This window comes from Sturnira hondurensis, unplaced genomic scaffold (genome assembly GCF_014824575.4).
Source record: "Sturnira hondurensis isolate 20B ecotype Veracruz unplaced genomic scaffold, ASM1482457v3 Scaffold0010857, whole genome shotgun sequence".
NCBI lineage: Eukaryota > Metazoa > Chordata > Mammalia > Chiroptera > Phyllostomidae > Sturnira > Sturnira hondurensis.
Window position 1 is genome coordinate 330621 of NW_028083488.1, and position 22248 is coordinate 352868.

The 22248-nt window shown below is 39.2% G+C and overlaps 1 protein-coding gene across 3 annotated transcripts; it reads left to right on the plus strand.

The window, feature by feature from the left end:
- Positions 1 to 356: 356 nt before the first annotated feature.
- MORF4L2 (mortality factor 4 like 2) lies at positions 357 to 11817 on the plus strand. Of its 3 annotated transcripts, none has more exons than XM_037059417.1 (4): positions 357 to 463; positions 1826 to 1897; positions 8111 to 8227; positions 10267 to 11817. In XM_037059417.1, exon 4 carries the CDS (start codon positions 10291 to 10293, stop codon positions 11155 to 11157), a length of 867 nt encoding a protein of 288 aa, XP_036915312.1. In that variant the 5' UTR covers positions 357 to 463; positions 1826 to 1897; positions 8111 to 8227; positions 10267 to 10290; the 3' UTR covers positions 11158 to 11817. The 3 variants fall into 3 exon arrangements, with proteins under 3 accessions (XP_036915312.1, XP_036915311.1, XP_036915313.1); XM_037059416.1 differs by having other exon boundaries at positions 8131 to 8227; XM_037059418.1 differs by lacking the exon at positions 357 to 463 and adding an exon at positions 495 to 566 and having other exon boundaries at positions 8131 to 8227.
- The last annotated feature ends 10431 nt before the right edge of the window (positions 11818 to 22248 follow it).

Here is a 22248-nt window from a genome sequence, read left to right on the forward strand (position 1 = left end):
GGGGAAAAAAAAAGAACCTCTGGTCAGGGGAACTCTGGGTCGTAAAAATAGGCCACGTGAACACCCTGCCCTATAGACTTATGACCCAACGACTGTCGCGCTTTTGGGGGGCGGGATAAGATCCTAAGAGAACGAGTGTCACTGGCCAGAGCCCATACTGAAGAAGGAAGACGATTGGTTTGCTTCAAGCCTTAACCGTGAAGAAGCAGGTTACTAGCACCTCCCCTTTACTGCGGCGAAGTGTCATTGTGACGTGATGGGCCTCATCCAATCATTCAGTTATGGAACATTCTAAAACTTAGACAAGATGATTGTGATTGGATGAAGAATATAAGCCCGCCTCCTAGGTGACGTGTCTGCCTATGGATATCAGTTGCCAGAGAAACCTGGCTTTACTATGGCTGTTGGAGGGACGGCAGTGATCACACGTCGGCTGCTGGAATGAACTGGATTCTCGTTTCAGGTTTCGGGGTGGGGGTGGGGAGTAAGGGTTGACGATTTCTTCTTCTCGGCCTGTGTGTAGAAAAGATTAACTAATGGCTTCACAATCAAACAGCTGAATTCAGGTTCCTACGCCAACGCCCAGCTCGTCTGGCTCCTGTTCTTACTGTGTCTCGGTTTCCATGTTTGTAAGATGGTGTTAATAATAAGTATCTACCTCAGAGACGCCTGCTTCAGAGGCGTGTACTGCATATAAGGCATTTAATAGGAAGTCTAGGTCCGAAAGATACTAGTTTTATTGTGGCGAGGAAAACCCGCGTAACAGAATGAGAAAAAAACATAAATTATGTAAATTCGTTCATTATAGTGCTTTTACTGTTACATCAGCTTCTTTCCTAGAAGAAATTAGAGATTAGAGACATATCAGTCTTTACTGATGGAATAGTATGCTATTTGGGAAATTACCTCAAACAGCGGGGTTTGGAATTTTCCATATTGAAAAGTTTAAAAAATGGGGGAGGGGTAGAAAGAGATGGAGAAGGAGAGCGAGCTGGATGGAGATGAACCACATGCGGAGTAGGCCTTGTTTGGATCCTGATTCAAACACAACAGAAAAAAAAAAACCGCCTAAAATACATCAAGAAAATTTGAAGATGGATTTGCTATTTGATGTGTTTTTAAGGAATTGATGCCGATTTTTTTTAGAGGTTATAATGGTATTGTGGTTATGTTTTCGAATTGTCTTTCTCTTAGAGAAACATATAGGAAAATACAGATTAAATAGTAAAATGTCTGGGGTTGGCTTCAAAATATATTGATGACTAAGATTTTTTAAAAAATAATTTCAGCAATAGGGGAAAGTAGGGAAAGGGTATAGATGAAACAAAATTGGCCCTAAGTTAATAATTGCATAAGCTGAGTGATGGGCATATAGAGTTCCTTATGTTATTATGTCTTCCTTGGTATATGATTGAAATTTTCCATAATAAAATACAGAAAAAATCAGCTATTTAAAAAAATCGGAGTTGGGGGGAGCAGTGGGTGGGGTTATGGATGAAACAAGATGGCCTTCAGTTGGTAATTGTGGAAGCTGGATGATGTTCTTAGGGGTTTGTAATACTCCCTCTACATTTTTGTTTATTTGAAATTTTAATTAATAAAAGGTTTTTAAAAAGCAAGACAAATTACTTCATCAAAAATCAGGGTAAATGTACAATAAAGTAAATTTGAAAATGTAACCACAAGAGAGGAAAAAGAAACACATGTACTTGATCAGTTTTGGTGTCCTTTGTGTGTGATAAAATGCAAACCTTGATGGAGGAGTAAACCATCATCTCATATCTTTATTTTATGTTCTTTCCTGTCCCCTTGCTTGACCTTTTAGGCCACTATCAGAAAAGCTAAGTTTGCTGTATAATAAGGATCAGAAGATCTGATCCTGATTACAGAATATTGGGTAAGTACTTCCCTTGTCCTGGCCTCAGTTCTCAAACAAGATAATTCCATGTTACTGTCCATTCTTTACTGTCCAGGAGTATTTTGAAGATTAATAAGTATATCTGGGAAAGCACTTTAAATTCTAACAGCAGAGGGATGGACCTGAGTCCATTGGTGCTTCCAGTACAGAAAGCAAAGGACTATGTAATCTTATATTCCTTAATAAAACATTCTACAGTTGATCTGTGATAGTTAGTCCCATATATTCATGTATTATTTTTTCTTACTTTGTGGCATCCCAATATGCAGCACAATTAAGTGGTTAAATGCAAATACTAGACTTCCCAAATTTAAATCCTGGCTCCACCACTTAACTGTGTGATCCTAGGCGAAATAGTTACTCACTTTGTTTCTAAATTACCACAAAAGTAATATAAAGATAGTAGTAGTTCCTACTTCATAGGATTAAGGGCAGTGCTGGACATATAAGTGTTTGCTTTAGTAATTATGTTTCTATCAGTCCTTTTGGTACCCTAATAAAAGTAGTGGATACCTCTTTTTTGAATTGTGAAAAAATTAATACTCTTGGTTTCTCTCCTGATTTTCCAGAAGCAGCAGTTACCACTAGAACTGAATTCTGAAATCATAACTTATCCTAACAATCTAAAAAGATATTTTGATAAAGAAGTTTTGAGGACCTATAAATTTAAACAGCAAATCATAACCATATTCAGTCTGCTAGCAGCTTTTATATTATTTCTCCTTTATCTCAGACTCAAAAACATATGTTACACATAAAGTAGTCCCAAGGTCCAGAAGAAAGAATTGATATAAGTGGAACTGATATACAGGTGCATTTAAAGATGTATTTTAACAAATTGTAGGAGATGTTCACATTCATTTGTGACACACCTATACACAAAAATGTCAGCATTTGGAGTCTGCATTCCTGGATGGCCCATTACTTGGCATGAGGAGATGAAGGAAGTTTTTTCAGTCTTGACAGCTTCATTTTCCCATGGAATCACTATATTTTCCTTTTTTTTTTTTTTCTTTTTTCTGAAAGCTAGGTTACAGAGAAGGGCGCTACCTGGTGGAAAACGTGCAGTAGATGGGTAGGCACAAAACCTTTAAAGGAGGCCACTTGAGAGTGATGAAGGGCTAAAGGAAGAGAGATGGACTGTTAGGCCAATAGGAGGAGCTCAGAGAAGGCAAGAGCAGGAGGGTAACCTGAAATGGAGAAAGCCTCAAGGAGAAAAAGGACCTTGACCTGGGCCTTTTGAGAATGTACAGGACTTTAGAAGGAGGGAGGGAAACCAGTTTGAATGGTATACCCACCGAGTGTACTCTACACCATGATAATTAGCTGCGAAGTCCAGCTGTAGTGAAATCCATGGATAAGAATAGGTCAGAAAATTATTGTGGATTTTAAATATGTATATTTCAGTATAACTTATATAACTTATGATCTCCTTATAATATAAAAAATTTAGATATTACAGAGTAGGCTCTGGTTTCCTTTTCCTACCACCCCAATTGTCTTACTCTTCTTCAGAGTTAACCATTATTATCAGCTTTATTTTATTCTAGATCTCTAAGTTATGTACCTGTTTAAAAAATGTGTATGGAAATACATAAAATATTGTTTTGTGTTTTTTTACATAAATATGCTATCACACTATAGGTACTATTTTGCAACTTGGTGAGTTTAATCAAATTGTATGGGATGTCTTCACGTCCATTCATAGAATTCTGTTGTATTCCTTTCACAATGGCATTCCTTTAATTAGTGTGATATATTCCATATTATGGATAAACCACATTTTATTTTACCAAATCATTATTGATAGTCCTCTAGGTTGACTCCAGTGTTTTGCTACTTCAAATAATGCTGCATGGAAGATCTTTGGAACCCATTTACAAAAATTAGGGCATCATTTATGGCTTTGAACTATGATAAGTAAACCAATGTGATATTGGTGTGAGAACAGATGTGTTGCTATGACAAAACAGATTACCTGGAAACATTGATACCTTTAAAAATTGAATAATCAAAAATCATTGGGAAGAGAGGACCTTAAAGGAGACCCATATACCTCTAGGAATTTAGAATGTAATAAAATAGCATATCAAATCAGTGGGGAAAGGGTGGGCTCTTTAATAATTAATATTAGGAAGATTAGTTATATATTTGGAAAAAACTATAAAAATGCCAAGAAATAATATAAGAAGTTATTTTAGACCACTTTGGGGGGAGCATTTTTTCTTAGGCATCACAAAAGTTCCAAAGTTCACAAAGGAAAAGGTTGACACATTGACAGTTGGATAAAATATTTTCAACATACACAAAAAAAACCAGTAATTAAGAATAAAAAAACAACCTAATAGAAAGGGGGACAAATATTCACATAGCAAAAATACATATGAAAAGCTCAATATCACATAAATTGAAATATTACTGGATTAGCCCCCTCCAAAAACAGATTTTTATAAAAGTTAATCCAGTATTGCCAAAGGCATGGGTGAAGGAGCTTCCACATTTGTTTTTGCTTGGGGTTCAAATTAAATTGCCTCTTACAGTGCCAAAGATAAATCAGCAAATCCTTTGAACAGTTCCCACTCCCTAATGCTCTCCTATCTGTACACTGATGTCTATTACAGCATTTCTGAAATGGAATATTGGAAATTATATGGGAGGGGTTAAATTATGGTATCTATAGAATGATGTAGATATGAAGAAGCATTAGCCCATGTATGTGGAGACAGATGGAGGTCCATGATAAAGTGAGAAAAGGTACACAGAAATGTGCATTACCTTTGTCAAGGCCAAATAAATGCATGGTACATATGTGTATAATACATTTTAAAAAATAAGAGTAAATGTGTACATAAAAAGATTTGACAGCATACACATTCTGAAATAAGGGAGGGGAGATGGTAAGAATACTCAAATGTTTATTATATATTTGGTATTCATAGGTATGTAAAGGAAAGAGCACTCAATAAATGGTGCCACAACATAATTTGGGGGAAAGTATATAGATTCAGTCCATAACTTAAATACTAGGCAGAGTAAGGAATTAGAATAGATAATCTGTAAAAGCATGCCATCTTAATTTTTAAACTTAATAAAAAGACTGCATAAAATTTCATCAACTTCAGATATAAACGTTGAAATCACTAAGAACCAATTCAAATAAATGAACATCTAAAATATAAATGGCCAGTAGGCACATTTTTTCAGTGTTGGAACATCAATAAATTAAATTTGAAAAATTGAACCCATTCTGTACCAAATTCACATTAGAGTAGCTGGAGTCCAGACCAGTGTATGAGGGGGGAAATTGGTAACGTATTACCTCGGCCCACTGAATCTCCATCTGGGAATCTTTAGAGAAATATGAAAGGGCAAAATGGCTTAATGATTATGAATTGAGGGGGTGGAAATACTAAAGGGAGGCAGAGAACCATCAATCTGTGGTTTCCTTTCACACCCCCTACTGGGGGGACCTGGCCCACAACCCAGGCATGTGCCCCTAGACTGGGAATCAATAGGCAACTCGGTTTTGCAGGCCATCACACAGCCGCAGAGCCACACCTGCCAGGGCAAAGTAACATTTCTTTAAAGGGGACATCTGAGATCTGATATCCAGTAGGAGCTCACCTAAATGAGTATTTACACAAAAAGGAAACTAAGGTAAATATATACGGATGTGTTTTCACAGTGTCAGGTGTACCCTAGAGCTTGACCTGTATAGAGAACAAGTGGAAGAAGGCTTGACGAATTGTTCCTAAATAGTGCTTGCATTTACCCCTTTGGTTGAATCATCTCCCTTGGATTCACTGTAGCGTACCTCACCTGGGATATAAGTGCAAAACATTTTTAACACAAGATCTATGTCAAATGGAAATTAATGTGTAGTTTCATAAGCAAAAGTAACACATGGAACATTTAAATACTAAGCTCTGGAGTACTGTTAACTTCATATGGTGTTGAAGATGGGAGAGGGCTAGAGCAGTTAGGGGAGATTTAAAGGAAATGGGACTTTAATGGTACATAGATAAGGGAGATGAAGGGAGCGAGCATGATTGGAGTAAAAAAGGAGGTTAAGGTGTACTAAGCTAGTAGACAAAAGCCTGAAATTGAAGAAGGGCAGATTGAAAATTCAAGGCAGCTCAGAGCACTATAAAGTCACCTTTTTAAATGATGTGCCCAGCACATCTATCACCAGTCTATGGAGGCAGTGTAAGCTGGGGAGGGAGGTACATAGTGCAGTGACCATATAACTTTACATATAAAGTTATATGTAAACGTGTATGACAACTAGGAACCAGATTAAAAGGATGGATATTCCTTTCCTTTTGACGACTGGCTTCTGACTCCAGGTAGTAATAGTTGCTTGATCTGTAGGATACTCTGGTGAAAGTGAAGGTACTGACAATTCTTTAAAAAGGCTTTCTCTGGCTTTATTCAACTGGCCACAAAGCTTTGACTAGTGGTGTAGGTATTTTTCTGTATAATGTCAATCAACTTGGGACTTTATATGAATGATAGAAGCGTTTGTAGAGAATGACAAGACACCCATTTAATGAGAGCCAGGTAGAATTCCTTTGTACACACACATACACTCTACCAAGGACATGGTAAGTTTAGCTATCATTCTTAAGTTCCTTTTAAGGAATTGCGGGTAACCAGTGTGGCTTCCCAAATAGTTCCTGTTCAGCCTGGCTCTACTTCTTTGTATCATACAGTCTGATTGGCACGAGGCTGTCTTAACTTTATTTAGTTTGTAGATTAACTATCCCCTTGTTTTGTGGAAGCTCTGTACTATATTATTAGCCCCAGGTGGGATATTTGGATTTCACCTATATTAACTAAATTTTATGATGTCCTCAGATACTATGTCCCCATCACAATTTTTTAAGATTTTATTTTTAAGGGGGCGGGGGAGAAACATCACTGTGTGATTGCCTTTTGTGCGCCCCCTAGTGGGGAACCATGCCTGCAACCCAGGCATGTGCCCTGACTGGGAATTGAACCACTGATTCTTTGGTTCGCTGGCTGGCACTCAGTCTACTGAGCCACACCAGCCAGGGCTCCATCACAGTTTTTTAAGAAACATTATTTTGTCACCATTATAGCTTACAATAAAATGTCGTGCTACACTGGTCAGTGGTCGTTCACAGGATGAATCTGTATATCCCTCATCCAGAAGGCTTCAGATTTCCAGAGGGTAATTGTCTTTATTCACAAATTCTGATGCTCTCTGAGGACCACAATTGCCCTTTAGTTTCTGCTCAGAGCTTTGTCCTTTCATTCAGACCATATGTTTGCTTAATGAAAGTGCCAGTACCCAGGTCTCCCCAATAACTAACTTCTGTGATACAGGACTGTAGCTTTTTAACATTGTTTATTTCTTATTGCTTCCCTCAAGGCTTTTCCTCACACCTGCACACATTGTCTTTAGGAGTTGGCTTTTTCTATGGGTGAATGTTGTAGTACCAGGGAAACCTGGTTTAACCCTGGTCCACTGTCCACCATTCTTTCCTAGAGATTACCCTGACCATAACAGTCTGGTATTTCTCCATCAAGATACTTTTATTTGTATTTAGACATGTCAGTTTAAACTACAGAAATTGGATCACACTGTACTTCAGAACCGAGACTAATGTTTATTTCTCTCCTTGCTGTTTTCCCTTTGGGATCCTATTGTACAAATTATATGTAATCTGCCTATTTATCTAATAATACATAATTGAATATCTTTCCATGTCAGTACATGGATCTCTGCTTAACTCATTTGAATGTTTTTCCATAGTGTGTATACATAATTTATATTGTCATTTCCCTGTTGAAGAATACTTGGGTATTTCCAGTTCTCCGGTATTAAAAACACCACTGCAATGAACATGTTTTGTGTCCTTGTTCACATGTACAGTTATTCCTGCAAGGTCATATGCTAGCTGTTTAGCCATATTGTATTTATGAAATTCTTAACATGAACAAACCTGTGAAGGCTATAGGTAATTTACCACATTCCGTAGATGAGAAAAAAATGCTGGCAGAGCTTACATAGCTTGCCTGAAGCCTCACAACTCCTATATGATGGAGCCTAATTGAAATAGTATAACAGCAGAACTCTTTTTTTCTCTGATGCCACAATTGTAAACTGTGTGTTTATAATTAGGTTATTTTTTCCTTGTATTTCACAAAAGTTTGTCTTCATTGCAGATACCTGCTTTCCTTTCTAGGTTGTCTCACCTCATCCTTCCAGACCATCCTGAGAGATTTGTAAGATTCCATTTGAGATAACACTAGTTCTGGGAGAGCAAGAAGGAAGAGGATTACGTAAGTCTAGGGAATTATTGCATCTGCCACATCATAAGGATCACAGAACACTGTTTTTTCACCTTATATTACTAGATCTCTCTCTGTATTTTACACTGTAGATTGTTTCTTTTCCTTACTGAAACTCAACTTCTTTTCTAAAATAATGTTTGCCTAATTCCCCTCTGGCTACTTTGACTATTTTCATTTTATTTGTGGTCTCTCTGCTCAGGCCTTAAATGTCATTCTTTCCTACTTTCTTTGAGAATCCCATACTTGGTTCAGTTTTTCTTCCTCTGTTCTCCATGAATGATTTCGTGCCTCATAATTTCTACTATTGTCTATGTAATGATTACACTCATCTCCATTTCTGGGTCTGGCCTCTCACCTGAGCTTTAAAGTTATATATTTAACTGTATATCTCACATTTAATATTTAGTTCTAATACTGAAATTCTTTCCTCTCTAATCCATTTTCTCCTCGATGCAGTCCCATTTGGAGATAATACTAATGACATGATTACTCATGCTCAGAACCTAGAGTCCTCAATGACTTCTCTGTCACCAATTTATTGCCCACTCCAACAAGCTATCACTGAAAGTGGTATGAAGTACCATTTCTTGTTTGCTCCCCCAAATTTCTATCTATAACTATTATTATACTAAGCTTGTCATTTTATTTTGAGCATATCATAAGGCATATGAATGTCTAATCACTATAATTTAAAAAATTAAAACATACATACCTTATGATGAAATCACGATAAGTTTACCTCCCATTTGACACCATACATAGTCATTGACTATATTCCTTGTGCTACACTTAACATTCCCATAACTAATTTTATAACTGGCAGTTGGTACTTCCTAATCCACTTCATCTTTTGCACCCATCCTTCCACCCCCCTTCCCTGTGGCAGCCATCAGTTTGTTCTCTGTATCTATGAGTTTCTTTCTGTTTTCATTGACTTTTGTTTTTTAGATTCCACATGTAAGTGAAATCATATGGTATTTGTCTTTAACTTATTTTACTTAGTATAATAATCTCTAGGTCTATCCATGCTGTTGTAAATGGTAAGATTTTCCTTCTTTTTATGGCTGAATAATACTCCATTGTAGAGATATACCACATCTTTATCCATTTGCCTATCAATAGACACCTAGTTTGCTTTCATATCTTGGCTATTGTAAATAACACTGCCATAAACACAGGGATGCATATATCTTTTTGAATTAGTGTTTTTTATTTCTTAAGATAAATACCCAGAACTAAAATTGCTGGGTCATATGGTAGTTCTGTTTTTAATTTATTTGGGAACATTCATACTGTTTTCCATAGTGGCTACACCAGTATGCAATCTCACCACTGCCTTGTTGTTTTATAATTGTCACTTTAAATATTTGAATCCCTAGCATGGAGCATAGTACCTGTTCTAAAGCAGATACGCAGTAATTTATGGTGACTTAGATTAATGAGTAGATGAATTACCTATTGATTATTTTATTGCTAGTTCCAAACTAACCATTAAAAGTCAGTGCTTCTATTAATTCAATTAATTTCTCAGGCTTAAAATTGAAGAGCCACTTTTGACTCCTCCCTCTCCTGCATTTATCAAATTCTATATTCAGACTTTCTTGACTCTCATCACCCTAGTTTAGGCCGACCTAGTTAGACCTTATACAAAACCTTTACCGTTGCTCATTTTGCCTCCAGTTAACTAAATCTTTCTTATTTCTTTCATGTTGTCATTTTTCTGTTGGGAAATCTTGAATTTCAGTTCCACTGCCTTTTGTAGTTTCTTTCCCATTTAATTTTTTTTTCTCCAAAATTATATTCCTGTCTTTTGGATGGTATCAAAAAAAAGAATTTGGGGGCAAGCCTGATGTTATAGTGGGTGGTGATACTAAAAGAGAGAGGGAGGAGGTAGTAAATCACTTTAAAATGGTCTTGAAATAGGATTTGAAATCCAAATTCCAAGAGACTAGCATGTGCTTTATGAAGCATAGTGTGTTAAAGGTCACCAGAGAAAACAACCAAGTAAAATACTTTATATGTTACAGTGGTTGAAATAAAAACAGGGTTGAATGAGTTCCAGAAAGCAGGGTTCTCAGACTCGTGGACAACAACCTACAGAAGAAGACAACTTCAAAAAACCAAGTAGAAGCAATATGCAGAGAAGTAAGATGAGAGGGGCCTCATCAGGAAAGAAGACAGCTGGTCCACAGCAGAAAAATCTGGAACCAGCCCTCCCAGGCAGATGGGGGGGCCGCTCTGCAGATAACCCCCCTTCAGGATCTGTGAGGAAGACCAGAAAGAATAAACAGAAGACTCCTGGAAATGGAGATGGTGGCAGTACCAGCGAAGCCCCTCAGCCACCTAGGAAGAAAAGGGCCCGGGCTGACCCCACTGTTGAAAGCGAGGAGGCATTTAAGAATAGAATGGAAGTCAAAGTGAAGATCCCTGAAGAATTAAAACCATGGCTTGTTGAGGACTGGGACTTAGTTACGAGGCAGAAGCAACTATTTCAACTCCCGGCTAAGAAAAATGTAGATGCCATTCTAGAAGAGTATGCAAGCTGCAAGAAATCACAAGGAAATGTCGACAATAAGGAATATGCAGTGAATGAAGTTGTTGCGGGAATAAAAGAATACTTCAACGTGATGTTGGGCACTCAGCTGCTCTACAAATTTGAGAGGCCCCAGTATGCTGAAATCCTCTTGGCTCACCCTGATGCACCAATGTCCCAGGTTTATGGCGCACCACACCTACTGAGATTATTTGTAAGAATTGGGGCAATGTTGGCATATACACCCCTTGATGAGAAGAGCCTTGCATTATTGTTGGGTTATTTGCATGATTTCCTAAAGTATCTGGCAAAGAATGCTGCATCTCTGTTTACTGCCAGTGATTATAAAGTGGCTTCTGCTGAGTACCACCGCAAAGCCCTGTGAGGGTCTACTGACCACTCAACTATTATGTCTGGTATCTGTAAACACTCTTTTTGTTCTTAGTCTTTTTCTTGTATAATTGATGTTCCTTAAAATTATTAATGTTTAACAGGGCTTATATCTGAGTTTTTCTGTTTCGTTTGAAACAGAAAATATAAGGAGTACAAGCTCCTTTCCTCATTTCAAAGTTGCTACCAGTGTATGCAGTAATTAGGCAAAGAAGAAACATTCAGTAGAACATTTTCTTGCATAGTTGACAACATTGCTTGAATGCTGATGGTTCTGTCCCTTTGACACTACACAATTTTCTAATTACGTGTTAATGCTATGTGATAAAATGCCCTGATTCCTAGTGCCAAAGGTTCAACTTAATGTATATACCTGAAAACCCATGCATTTGTGCTCTTTTTTTTTTAAATGGTGCTTGAAGTAAAACAGCCCATCCTCTGCAAGTCCATCTATGTTGTTCCTTAGGCATTCTATCTTTGCTCTAATTGTTGAAGGATGGTGGTTTGTCTCATGGTTTTTGTATTTGAGTCTAATGCACGTTCTAACATGATAGAGGCAATGCATTATTGTGTAGCCACGGTTTTCTGGAGAAGTCGATATTTTAGGAACTGTATTTCAGATCTTAATAAAATCTGTTTCTAAATTTCAAAGCAAGTAATTTGCAGTGTGTCGTTAATGCTACTGAGGCTGACAAGTCAGCAGGCTCAGGAAAGACCTAGGTGTGGTATCAAAGAGGTGTTCTGACTAGTGGTAAATTCCTTTTTCTGTTGGGTGTGGCAGCCAGGAGTGTGCCCTGTCAGGCCAGTTGCCCCCTCTCTCCTCTTAGTGTGGCTGGTCACTGTGGGGATTGCTTTCTAGTGCTGCCTAGAAGAGCCATCTTTGTTCTCTTCTGCCTGTCCCTTATGAGTTGAGCTGGTATAATGGGATATTTAGTGCATATAACATTACCTTACACTTTTGTTTTGCTCTTTCCCACTGGAGGAAGCATGTGCAGCCCCCTTCAGTATTACAGCCATCAGAAATACTTGTAGGCCCTAGCCGGGTAGCTCAGTTGGTTAGAGCATTGTCCCAGTACAGCAGAGTTTCAGGTTCAATCCCCAGTCAGGGCACAAACAAAAATCAACCAATGAATATGTAAGTGGAAGAGTAAATCAATGTTTGTTACTCTGAAATCAATACAAAAATCTTTTAAAAATACTTGTAGATTTTGGGCCAAGGAGAGTAGCTTTCCCTAGTTTCAGCATTAATGTCCTGTTCCTTGTTTTTATAATCCCTTGGACATAGCACTTGCAATTCTAGAGTAGGGGATCTGTGGAGGAGAGGGATGGTGTTGGATGCCTGTACTTATAAATCTATCTCATATGGAAATTTCTCAGTCAAACCAACTTTTGTTTCATAACCATGTTTTATATTTCTTAATTTTTCAATTATAGTTGACATGCAATATTTCAAGTGTACAACTAGTAATTAGCCATTTATATACCGTATAAAAGTGATCACCATAATAAGTTTAGTAATCATCTCTCATTGTACATTTATTACAATAATGAATATTCCCTGTATGTTATATCCATGTGACTTATTTTGTAATTAGCAGTTTGTACTTAATCAATGCCTATCATCTTTTTTGCCCATTTCTCCACCCCTCTTTCATGCAAGTATTTTCTGCAGCATGGTTACTGCAAAAAAAATTGGAAAATATAATAACAAATATGGAAATAAGAATCACATGTAATACAACTGGATCAGTTCAGGGTCCCAGCAGGAAATAAATGGGACTCAAAATGGATGATATGAGGGGCTTAATAATGAATTTTTCCCCAAGATGTCAGCAGAGGAGTAGAGTCATGGTGTACATTAGTCTTCTAGAGATGCCTTATTCAAGTACCCTAGACTGGGTGGCTTAAACACAGAAATTTATGTTCTCATAGTTCTGAACTCTAGAAGTCTGAGATCAAAGTGTCAGCAGGTATGGTTTCTTTTGAGGCCTTAAGGATGTAGTCAGCTCACAGAGACCTTAAAGAGAAAGAGAGAACCCAGGATGGATGTGGAGAGGATAAATACCTGACTTCACTCTTCCCTCATTTTTATCTGCTGCTGGCCCTTTGGCCAAACTGGAAGCCAGAGGGCAAGGAAGTCTTTGATGTAGTCTATATAGACACAGCCCAGAGGAAAAGTAGATCAGGGGGGGAAATGAGAGACTTTTAGTACACACATTCCTGAAATAACCATACTTCATAGTTTGCCATGTATTCTTAGAATTATGTTCTCTGTGGGACCTAGGACACTTGTAAAAAAGGTTGTGACACTCACGTTGTGTTTCCGTTGTTATTGAAACTCAGTAGCCTCCTAGCAAACAGATGGGTGTTAGAAATATCATGTTTTAAACTTGTCTTTAACTGAATGTTAATACGACCCTGAGATCCAACCATAGCATGCTAGTGGGATATTTGTTTAAGTTACTATGGGGGATCCCCATCTGCATTAGCTATACAAACAACCTATGGTGTTATCTAGCACCAAATCCTGAGGAACTCCCTATTGTCATCAGATGTTTGTGCACACTGACTAGGGATGAGATGCTTATTTACAGTATCTGCAGTTCCCTTGTCCCTGCTGCCTCTGTCCAATCCTCTGGTTAGGGGACTCTTTGAAGACTAGGTGCCCAGCTTCCCTTAGCCCACCACAGTCTCTCTTGGGTCCTGACATGGAGATATACTCATCTGTCTGCTGTAAGGACCCACAAACCCTGACCTCTCTTCTCTTAATGCCCTCCATTCCCATCCAGGGATATCTGCCTTGATATCATCAAGGAATATAATCCTTTTCAAAATATAAAAGACACTCACTTCCATCAACTTCTCCTTCCCAGTCCTGACACACACCTCCCTCTCCTGGATCTCTGCAGGAAATGGGAGAGAAAAATGTAAGAATACAATACACATGTTAGCATCTCAGTGACTGATGATTCAGTATTTTCCAGTTCATAGGTGGTTTCTTTTTATTTTAACTGATTTTTTTCTTGATGGTTTCCTTTAAAAAAAAAACATACAATAGGAACATTCTTTAAGAGAGGTCTAAAGTACTTTATTGGGACCTAAATCAGGCTAGCCATTGATAAAATAAGGCAATTATAATAAGCGTGCCCAAACTATTACCCAATCTCTGTTGTTTTAACAAGGTTCTCAATTTTCAAACTACACAAGTGATGTACTTTCGTCTAACTATCTAGATGCCTAAATGGCTTGCCTTATAAAAACCCATGAGGTTCAGCACCCAGCTGACATTGTGGGTCCATAATAAATAGCTGCTATAATTGTTATTTTCATTAATATCATTATCAGCATATGCCCATTTTCTGTTCAGGGGAATGTATGTGGATTGGTACAGAAGCATATTATGAAATAACTCTCATGACCCCATAAAACATCCAAAAAGTAAAGAAGGTAGACATTAAATATAAGGCCTGTCTTGCCTAAGACAAATTTCTGGCACAGAATAAATGTTCAAACATGATCATTCTCTCTTCCCAAAAGGAAAAGGTGCAAAATACATTCTTAAGATCTGTGGTTCTCAACCTGGGGTACACACAATCTTAAGGTCTCCAAAGATACCATTAAGAACTGAAGAGCTTTTGCCCTGGCCCATTTGGTACAGTTAATTGGAGAATAGTCTCATAACTGAAAGGTTGCAGGTTCAATTCCTGGTTAGGGCACACACCTAGGCAGCACATGCAATCCCAGTCTGGGCACCTACAGTTGTGTACAGGAGGCAACCAATGGATGCTTCTCTCTTGCATTGATGTTTTTCTCTCCCTCCCTTTTTAAAAGCAGCGAAAGAGCGTAGAGACCAGGCTGACAACTCTGGGTAGTGATGGCAGGGGGGACAAGGATATGTAGAGGTGGAAGAGAGTATGGGGGGGAATAAATGGTAATATATAAAAATGGAATTAAAAAAATAAAAGTAATGAAAAAAAGTCCTCAGGTGAGGATTAAAAAAAAAACTAAAGGAATCTTTTGTCATTTCTTTCTTCCTCTTCCTTTTTTCCTAATTCACTAATTCATTATGAAGGTAACAGTTAGTTGAGCTAATATTTAGCAAGTCTAAATTAATTATTGCCTAAGCCCTGGAGAGCTACAATAAAAAATTGGAGGCAGTGTGGTAGAGTAGGGAAAAAGAATTTTATTCCGACAAATCTGTGTTAGAGCACAGGGCTGGTCTCTCATTTATTTGTATAATCTTATTCCTCATTTGTAAAAGTAATTGAGTTTTGATTAGTGTTTCTGAACTGGGAGAGAAGAATTTCTGGGTATTTTGCAAGGACCCTAAACCTGATCCCTCTCTGCTGCCTCACCACTAGGGCTCCCATTCTCCAGTACTGTCTCCTTAGAGCCATGGCATCCTGGTTTGCACAGGGCTGTCTCTCCAGGGTCCAGGACTCTCAATGCTGTCAGCTCTGGAGTTGGCCAGGCAAGCTGCCTCTTGGACATGTGTTGGAGATGCCAGCCTTCTCTCTGGACAGGGAGGTAGTGAGGGATCCAAGAACCAGGCTCTGGATGCTGTTGACCCTCCACCACCAGTACCTTCAAAAGCATCTTCATACCAGTTCACAGCTTTATGGCTCCGGACCCCAAGTCATGGGCTGGACTTGCAGTGCATATGGGGTATTCATACAGGTAGTGACACCCTTTTCTCCTGAGTTGAAGGTCCACATGATTTTGTAAGCTCCCTTTACCTATAGTCTCCTGTGCTTTCTGGGCCTGGGCTGATGCAGACATCACAAGCACTGCACCAGGGACACACAAAGCTAAAGTCACTGCACAACCTCCGCAAGAGCACAGGCCAGAGCACATCCAAGGCCATTTTGGGAGTCTGAGCAGCGTGGGTAGGAGAGCAATGTGTGGTCTTTTTTGAAGTCATCCCTATTTGGTGCAGGGGGCTTCTTCACTGGACTCTGAGGGAAGGGCCAGCCCCTTCTGCTTCAGCTCCATGTTACCTGGTCAGGCCCAATCAGACATCTTGCTCAAAGATGATCCCAACCAATGTTCCCAGTTAGAAATCCTTGGGGATGTATGTCCTCCCCTACAAAACATTCCCCCCCAAAAGAAATAGTAAAGTAGAGGGAGGCAAAGTGCTCTGAATTCAGATGGGGACAGTCATCGTTTTCCAGGTAAATATGTTCAGGACAGCCCACCATCAGCCTAGGAGGGTCCGGTGCCTGCTGCAGGCAAGAGCAAAGAAACCAAAGTCAGACAATGTAGAGACAAGTGTGGCTTGTTGAACTTTTCCACATCCTGCCTGAGTGCCAGCTAGATGAACTCATCCTATAAAACTGCCACAGTGAGCCCATGGACCTTCATCTTGCTTCTGCCAGAATCCAGTCCTACCTGCCATAACCTTAGAAACTGCTCTGGAGAAAACAGTCCCCTCAAATGACATCACACAGTGAAAAAAAAAACCCCAACAAACTCAAGGACATAAGGCTGGCTTACCAATTTGTGGGTGGATTACCAAAGAGCTTTGAATTTAAAATGCATTTTACTCACATTGGAAGGAAGCAAAACAAGGCATTACACAATGTCTGTCATGGAAAATACATCTTGCTATTTTGTCATCTCTCTTAGCTTTTTATTCTGTGTATGGTCTTGTTTTGCTGCAAGAAATCTAAATTTTAGGTACTAAAATTGGTGAGGTTTTTTGATTCTTATCTAAAAATATACTTGCACAATAATTTCACCCTTTTAATTTGATACAGTCATCTTCTATTTCTGCCATAGTGTATTCTTACTAAAATCAGGAGTATATTGTATACAGCACTGGCTCTGTGACATATGTACTAATTTGCAGAAAAGCAGACTTAATGGGAATGTGTTAGAGCCGAAGTCTCTGCACTTTTTTCAAAACAAGATTTTATTTATTTATTTTTAGAGGGGAAGGGAGGGAGAACGAGATGGAGAGAAATATCAATGTGTGGTTGCCTCTCACATGAGGCCTGCAACCTAGGCATGTGCTCTAGACTGGGATTGAAACCAGTGACCCTTTGATTCACAAGCCAGCGCTTAGCCACACCAGCCAGAGCAGGTCCCTGCACTTTTAATAAGAGGATCTTAATATATAAAATATGTAACCAATGTTGGGGCTTTCTGGTCAGTTGGAGGTGTAGATAAATAGAGCTCCCATCCTTGCACCACCACATCAAAATTACAACTAAACTATTGAACAACCATCATTCAGAAATATCAGAAATCGAGTTGAATGGAAGTCCAACAACTATGGAACTAATAAGATGACATCCATCCAGACTGGTAGGAGATGCAGAGATGCAGAAACATAAAATGAGCTGTTCCCACACCCATGTGTGGTGGAGAAAAATTTGGGAGGCATATCTTGGAGACAAGGGGTCCCAGGCCCCCCAGCCGAGGGTTCTAGTGCCAGGAAGATAAGCTCCCATAATTTCTGGCTGTAAAAACCAGGAGGGATTGAATTGGTGAAAGAAACTACTGGCGTCCCAAGCCTTGCTTCTTAAAGGGCCAGCACAAGAACTTATTCAGACTCACTCCCGTTGACCTCCAGCACCAGAATAGTAGCTTGCGGGCATCAGGGGCATACAGGGAAGAACTGAAGTGTCTGGCATTAGGGTGAGAGGTAGGGGACAGCTTTCTCCCAGACAAAAAGGCGGGCAGAGGCCATTGTCCCTTTTCTGAGCCATCCCTCCACAGAACCACAGAGCTGGCAGGCAGGGGCCATATCTGACACTCCATCAACCCAGCTAACAATTTTTGCCCCCACCATGAGGAATCCCTGAGGCTCTGCCCCACCCAACTTACAGCCCACCCAAGGGGTTAGCACTGGCTTTTACATATGAATGGCTCGTCTCAGCTCAGGCTTCATATCTTCCTCAATCCTCTCAAACAAGCAACAAACAGCTTCAGTGAACCCCCAGCCCCCACACCACAGGCTAAGTGTCCCCAGGCCCAGCACTAGAAGCAACCAGCTTAGGAACACAATTTGGCTTCACCTGGGAACCTCCAAGTGCAGCACAGAAAGCACCCATTTGCACATTGCTTTGCAGTTCATGCTGGGTGGCCCCAGCAAGAACACAGGTGGTAGATGGCCTTGGCCTGCATCACCCAGGAAACCCAAGAGCTTGTGTACCCATGGACAGCTACAGACCTCATCAGAACACCACTACCCTACTCCTGCACAGCTGATCCTCCATAGAGGGAGGAGGTTGGTGGGCAGTGGTAAGTCAGTCCTTGCAGCTGACTGGCCTGGCTAAATCCCTCCAAATGACCTGACAACAGCAATTGAGGCTTAACTACAAGAGTAGGTTGTATTCAGCCCACACAGAGGGCCCACATTTACTACCCAACTTAGGCTGTGCCACTGGACCTTACAGGACAGCTACTACATTAGGCAATACTACCAAGACACAGAGTCAAAGCAGCTCTACCCAATACATAGAAGCAAATACAGGGAGAGTGCAATAATGAGATAAAGAAACATGGTCCAAATTAAAGAACAGATCAAAACTTTAAGAAAAGAACTAAACAAAATGAAGATGAGCAATTGATCAAATGCATGATTTAAAACATTGGTTATAAGGATGCAAAAGGAACTTAGTAAGTACCTCAACAGCATAAAAAAGACCCAGGCAGAAACGAAGGATGTACTAATGGAAATTAAGAACAATTTACAGGGAATCAATGGTAGAATGATGAAGCCATGAATCAAAGTGATGATATGGAACACAAGGAAGCAAAAAATATCTGGACAAGATGGAGGTATAGGTAGAAACCCTTCACTTCCTCATACAACCAAAAGGAGGATAACAACCAATATAAAATCAATAAACAACCAGAAGTTCCAGGAGCTCTGACTGCAAGCTCAAACTGCAAGGAGCTCCAGCAACCAAGGAATTAAAAGAACAATCAAACAAAACAATCAGACTGGTGTGCCAAGACAAAGAAATATGTCCCCCCCAAAAAAGAACAGAGCAAAGCTACAGAAAGAGAGATAAGCAATGAGGAGATAGCCAACTTATCTAAGGGAGAATTTAAAGCCCTGGTAATTGAAATGCTCACAGAATTGATCGAGCCTGGTCAAAAAATGAAATAAAAAAATAAATGAAAGATACCCAAAATGAAATAAAGCAAAATATTCAGGGAACCAACAGTGACAGAAAGGAAACCAAGACTCAAAACAATGATTTGGAACAAAAGGAAGAAATAAACATCCAACCATAACAGAATGAAGAACCAAGAGTCCAAAAAAAATGAAAAGAGGCTGAGGATTCTCCAGGACAACCTGAAATATTCCAATATCCAATTATAGGGGTGCCAGGAGGAGAAGAACAACAGCAAGAAATTGAAAACTTATTTGAACAAATAATGAAGGAAATCTTCCCCAGTCTGGTGAAGGAAATAGAGTTCCAGGAAGTCCAGGAAGCACAGAGTCCCAAAGAAGTTGGACCCAAAAAGGAACACACCAAGGCACATCATCAAGTTGCCCAAGATTAAAGATAAAGAATCCTAAAAGCAGCAAAAGAAAAGGAAAGTGTTACCTACATAGAAAAGCCCATAAGATTATCAGCTGATTTCTCGAAAGAAACCTTGCAGTCAAGAAGAGGCTGGAAAGAAGTATTTGAAGTCATGAAAGGCAAGGACCTACATCCAAGATGACTCTATCCAGCAAAGCTATTATTTAGAATGGGGGTGGGGGTGGGGAAGATAAAGTGCTTCTCATATAAGGTCAAGTTAAAGGAGTTCATCAGCACCAAGCCCTTATTTTATGAAACATTAGAGGGACTTATCTAAGAAAAATAAACTTAAACATATGAACAGTAAAATGACAACAAATTCACAACTATAAACAAATAAACCTAAAAGAAAAGAAAAACAAAACAAAAACTAAGCAAATAACTAGAACAGGAATAGAATCAGAGAAATGCACATCACATGGAGAGATTTCAGTGGAGATGGGGAAGGAAGGAGGAATAGGGGGAAAGGTACAGGGAAGAAGAATAATTGATAGGCATCAAATAGGGAGAGGTAGAAAATTGTATAGGAAACAGAGAACTCAAAGAACTTATATGTACAACCCATGGACATGAACTAAGGTGGGGAATACTGGAGAGTGGGGGGTGCAGGGTGGAGGGGAGATAAAGGGGGAGAAATTGGGAAAATCGTAATAGCATAATTAATAAAATATACTTTAAAAAAGGAAGGAAGCAAAAAACAAACCATTGGAAAAACAGAAAGAAAAAAGAATCCAGTAAAACAAGGATAGTGTAGGCAGCCTCTGGAACAACTTCAAGTATACCAACATCTGCATCATAGGGGTGCCAGAAGTAGAAGAGGAAGAGCAAAACAGTGAAAAGTTATTTGAAAACATAATGGAGAACTTCCCTAGTCTGGCAAAAGAAATAGACTTCCAGGAGGTCCAAGAATCTCAGAGAGTCCCAAAGAAGTTGGACCCAAGGAAGCACACACCAAGGCACATCATAATTACTTTACCCAAGATTAAAGGAAAGAATCTTTAAAGCAACAAGAGACCTGGCTGGTGTAGCTCAGTGGATTGAGCACAGGCCTGTGAAGCAAAGGGTTGCAGGTTTGATTCCCAGTCAGGGCACATGCCTGGGTTGCAGGCCAGGTCCCCTAGTAGGGGACACATGAGAGGCAACCACACATTGATGTTTCTCTCCCACTCTTTCTCCTTCCCTTCCCCTCTCTCTAAGAATAAGTAAATAAAATATTAATAAAAAAGAGAAAAGGAGACAGTTATTTACAAAGGAGTTCCCATAAGACTATCAGCTGATTTCTCAAATGAAAACTTATAGGCAAGAAGGGGCTGGAAAGAAGTATTCACAGTCATGAAAGGCAAGGACTTATACCCAAGATTACTCTGTCCAGAAAAGCTATCATTTAGAATGGAAGGGCAGATAAAGTGCTTCCCAGATAAGGTCAAGTTAAAGGAGTTCATCATCACCAAGCCCTTATTATGTGAAATGTTAAAGGGACTTATCTAAGAAAAAGAAGAAGACCAAATCTATGAGCAGTAAAATGACAACAAATTCACAATTATCAACAACTGAACCTAAAAAACAAACGAACAAAAAATACTAACTAATCAAACAATTAGAACAGGAACAGAATCACAGAAATGGAGATCACATGGAGGGTTATCAGCAGGGAGAGGGGTGTAGGAGTTTGGGGTGAAAGGTACAGGGAATAAGTATAAATGGCAGGTACAAAATAGATAGGGAGGGTAAGAATAGTATAGGAAATGGAGAACCCAAAGAACTTATATGTGTGACCCATGGACATGAACTAAGGTGGGGAATGCTGGCAGGAGGGGGGCTGCTGGGTGGAGGGGAATAAGCTGAGACCTATAGCCAAGACTGTTCTATCCAAGAGAGCTATCATTTAGAATTGAAGGACAGGTAAAGCACTTCCCAGAAGATAAAACTAAAGGAGTTCATCATCACCAAACCATTATTATGTGAAATGTTAAAGGAACTTGTTTAAGAAAAAAACATCAACACTATGAACAATGAAATGGTAATAAAGACATACATGTCAACAGTTGAATTTTTAAAAAAACTAAGCAAACATGAGGAAGAGAGAGAGAATCATGGATACGGAGAGTGTTTTGATGGTTGCCAGATGGGAAGGTGGTTTAGGAGAATGGGTTAAGAGGTGAGGGCATTAAGAAGTACAAATTGGTAGTTAAAGAATAGCCACAGAGATATAAAGGACAGTAGAGGAAATGGAGTGGCCAGTGAACTTATACGAATGGCTCACAGACATAAACAAAAGGGTAGGGATTTTCTGAAGGAATTGGGGGTTGCTCAGTGGAGGTGGGCATAAGGGGAAAAATTGAGACAACCATAACAGCATAATCAATAAAATACAATTTAAAATAAAACTATGTAACCAATTTTAATTTAAACATGAGGACTCAATTCCTCCTCCCACTGTAATCCCTTTGAAATTGCAAATCATACCTCCTAGAGAAGTTAACACAGTCAGTGAAGCTTACATAGTCAAGTAAACAGAATTATGGTTGATGACCAAGTCATACTTT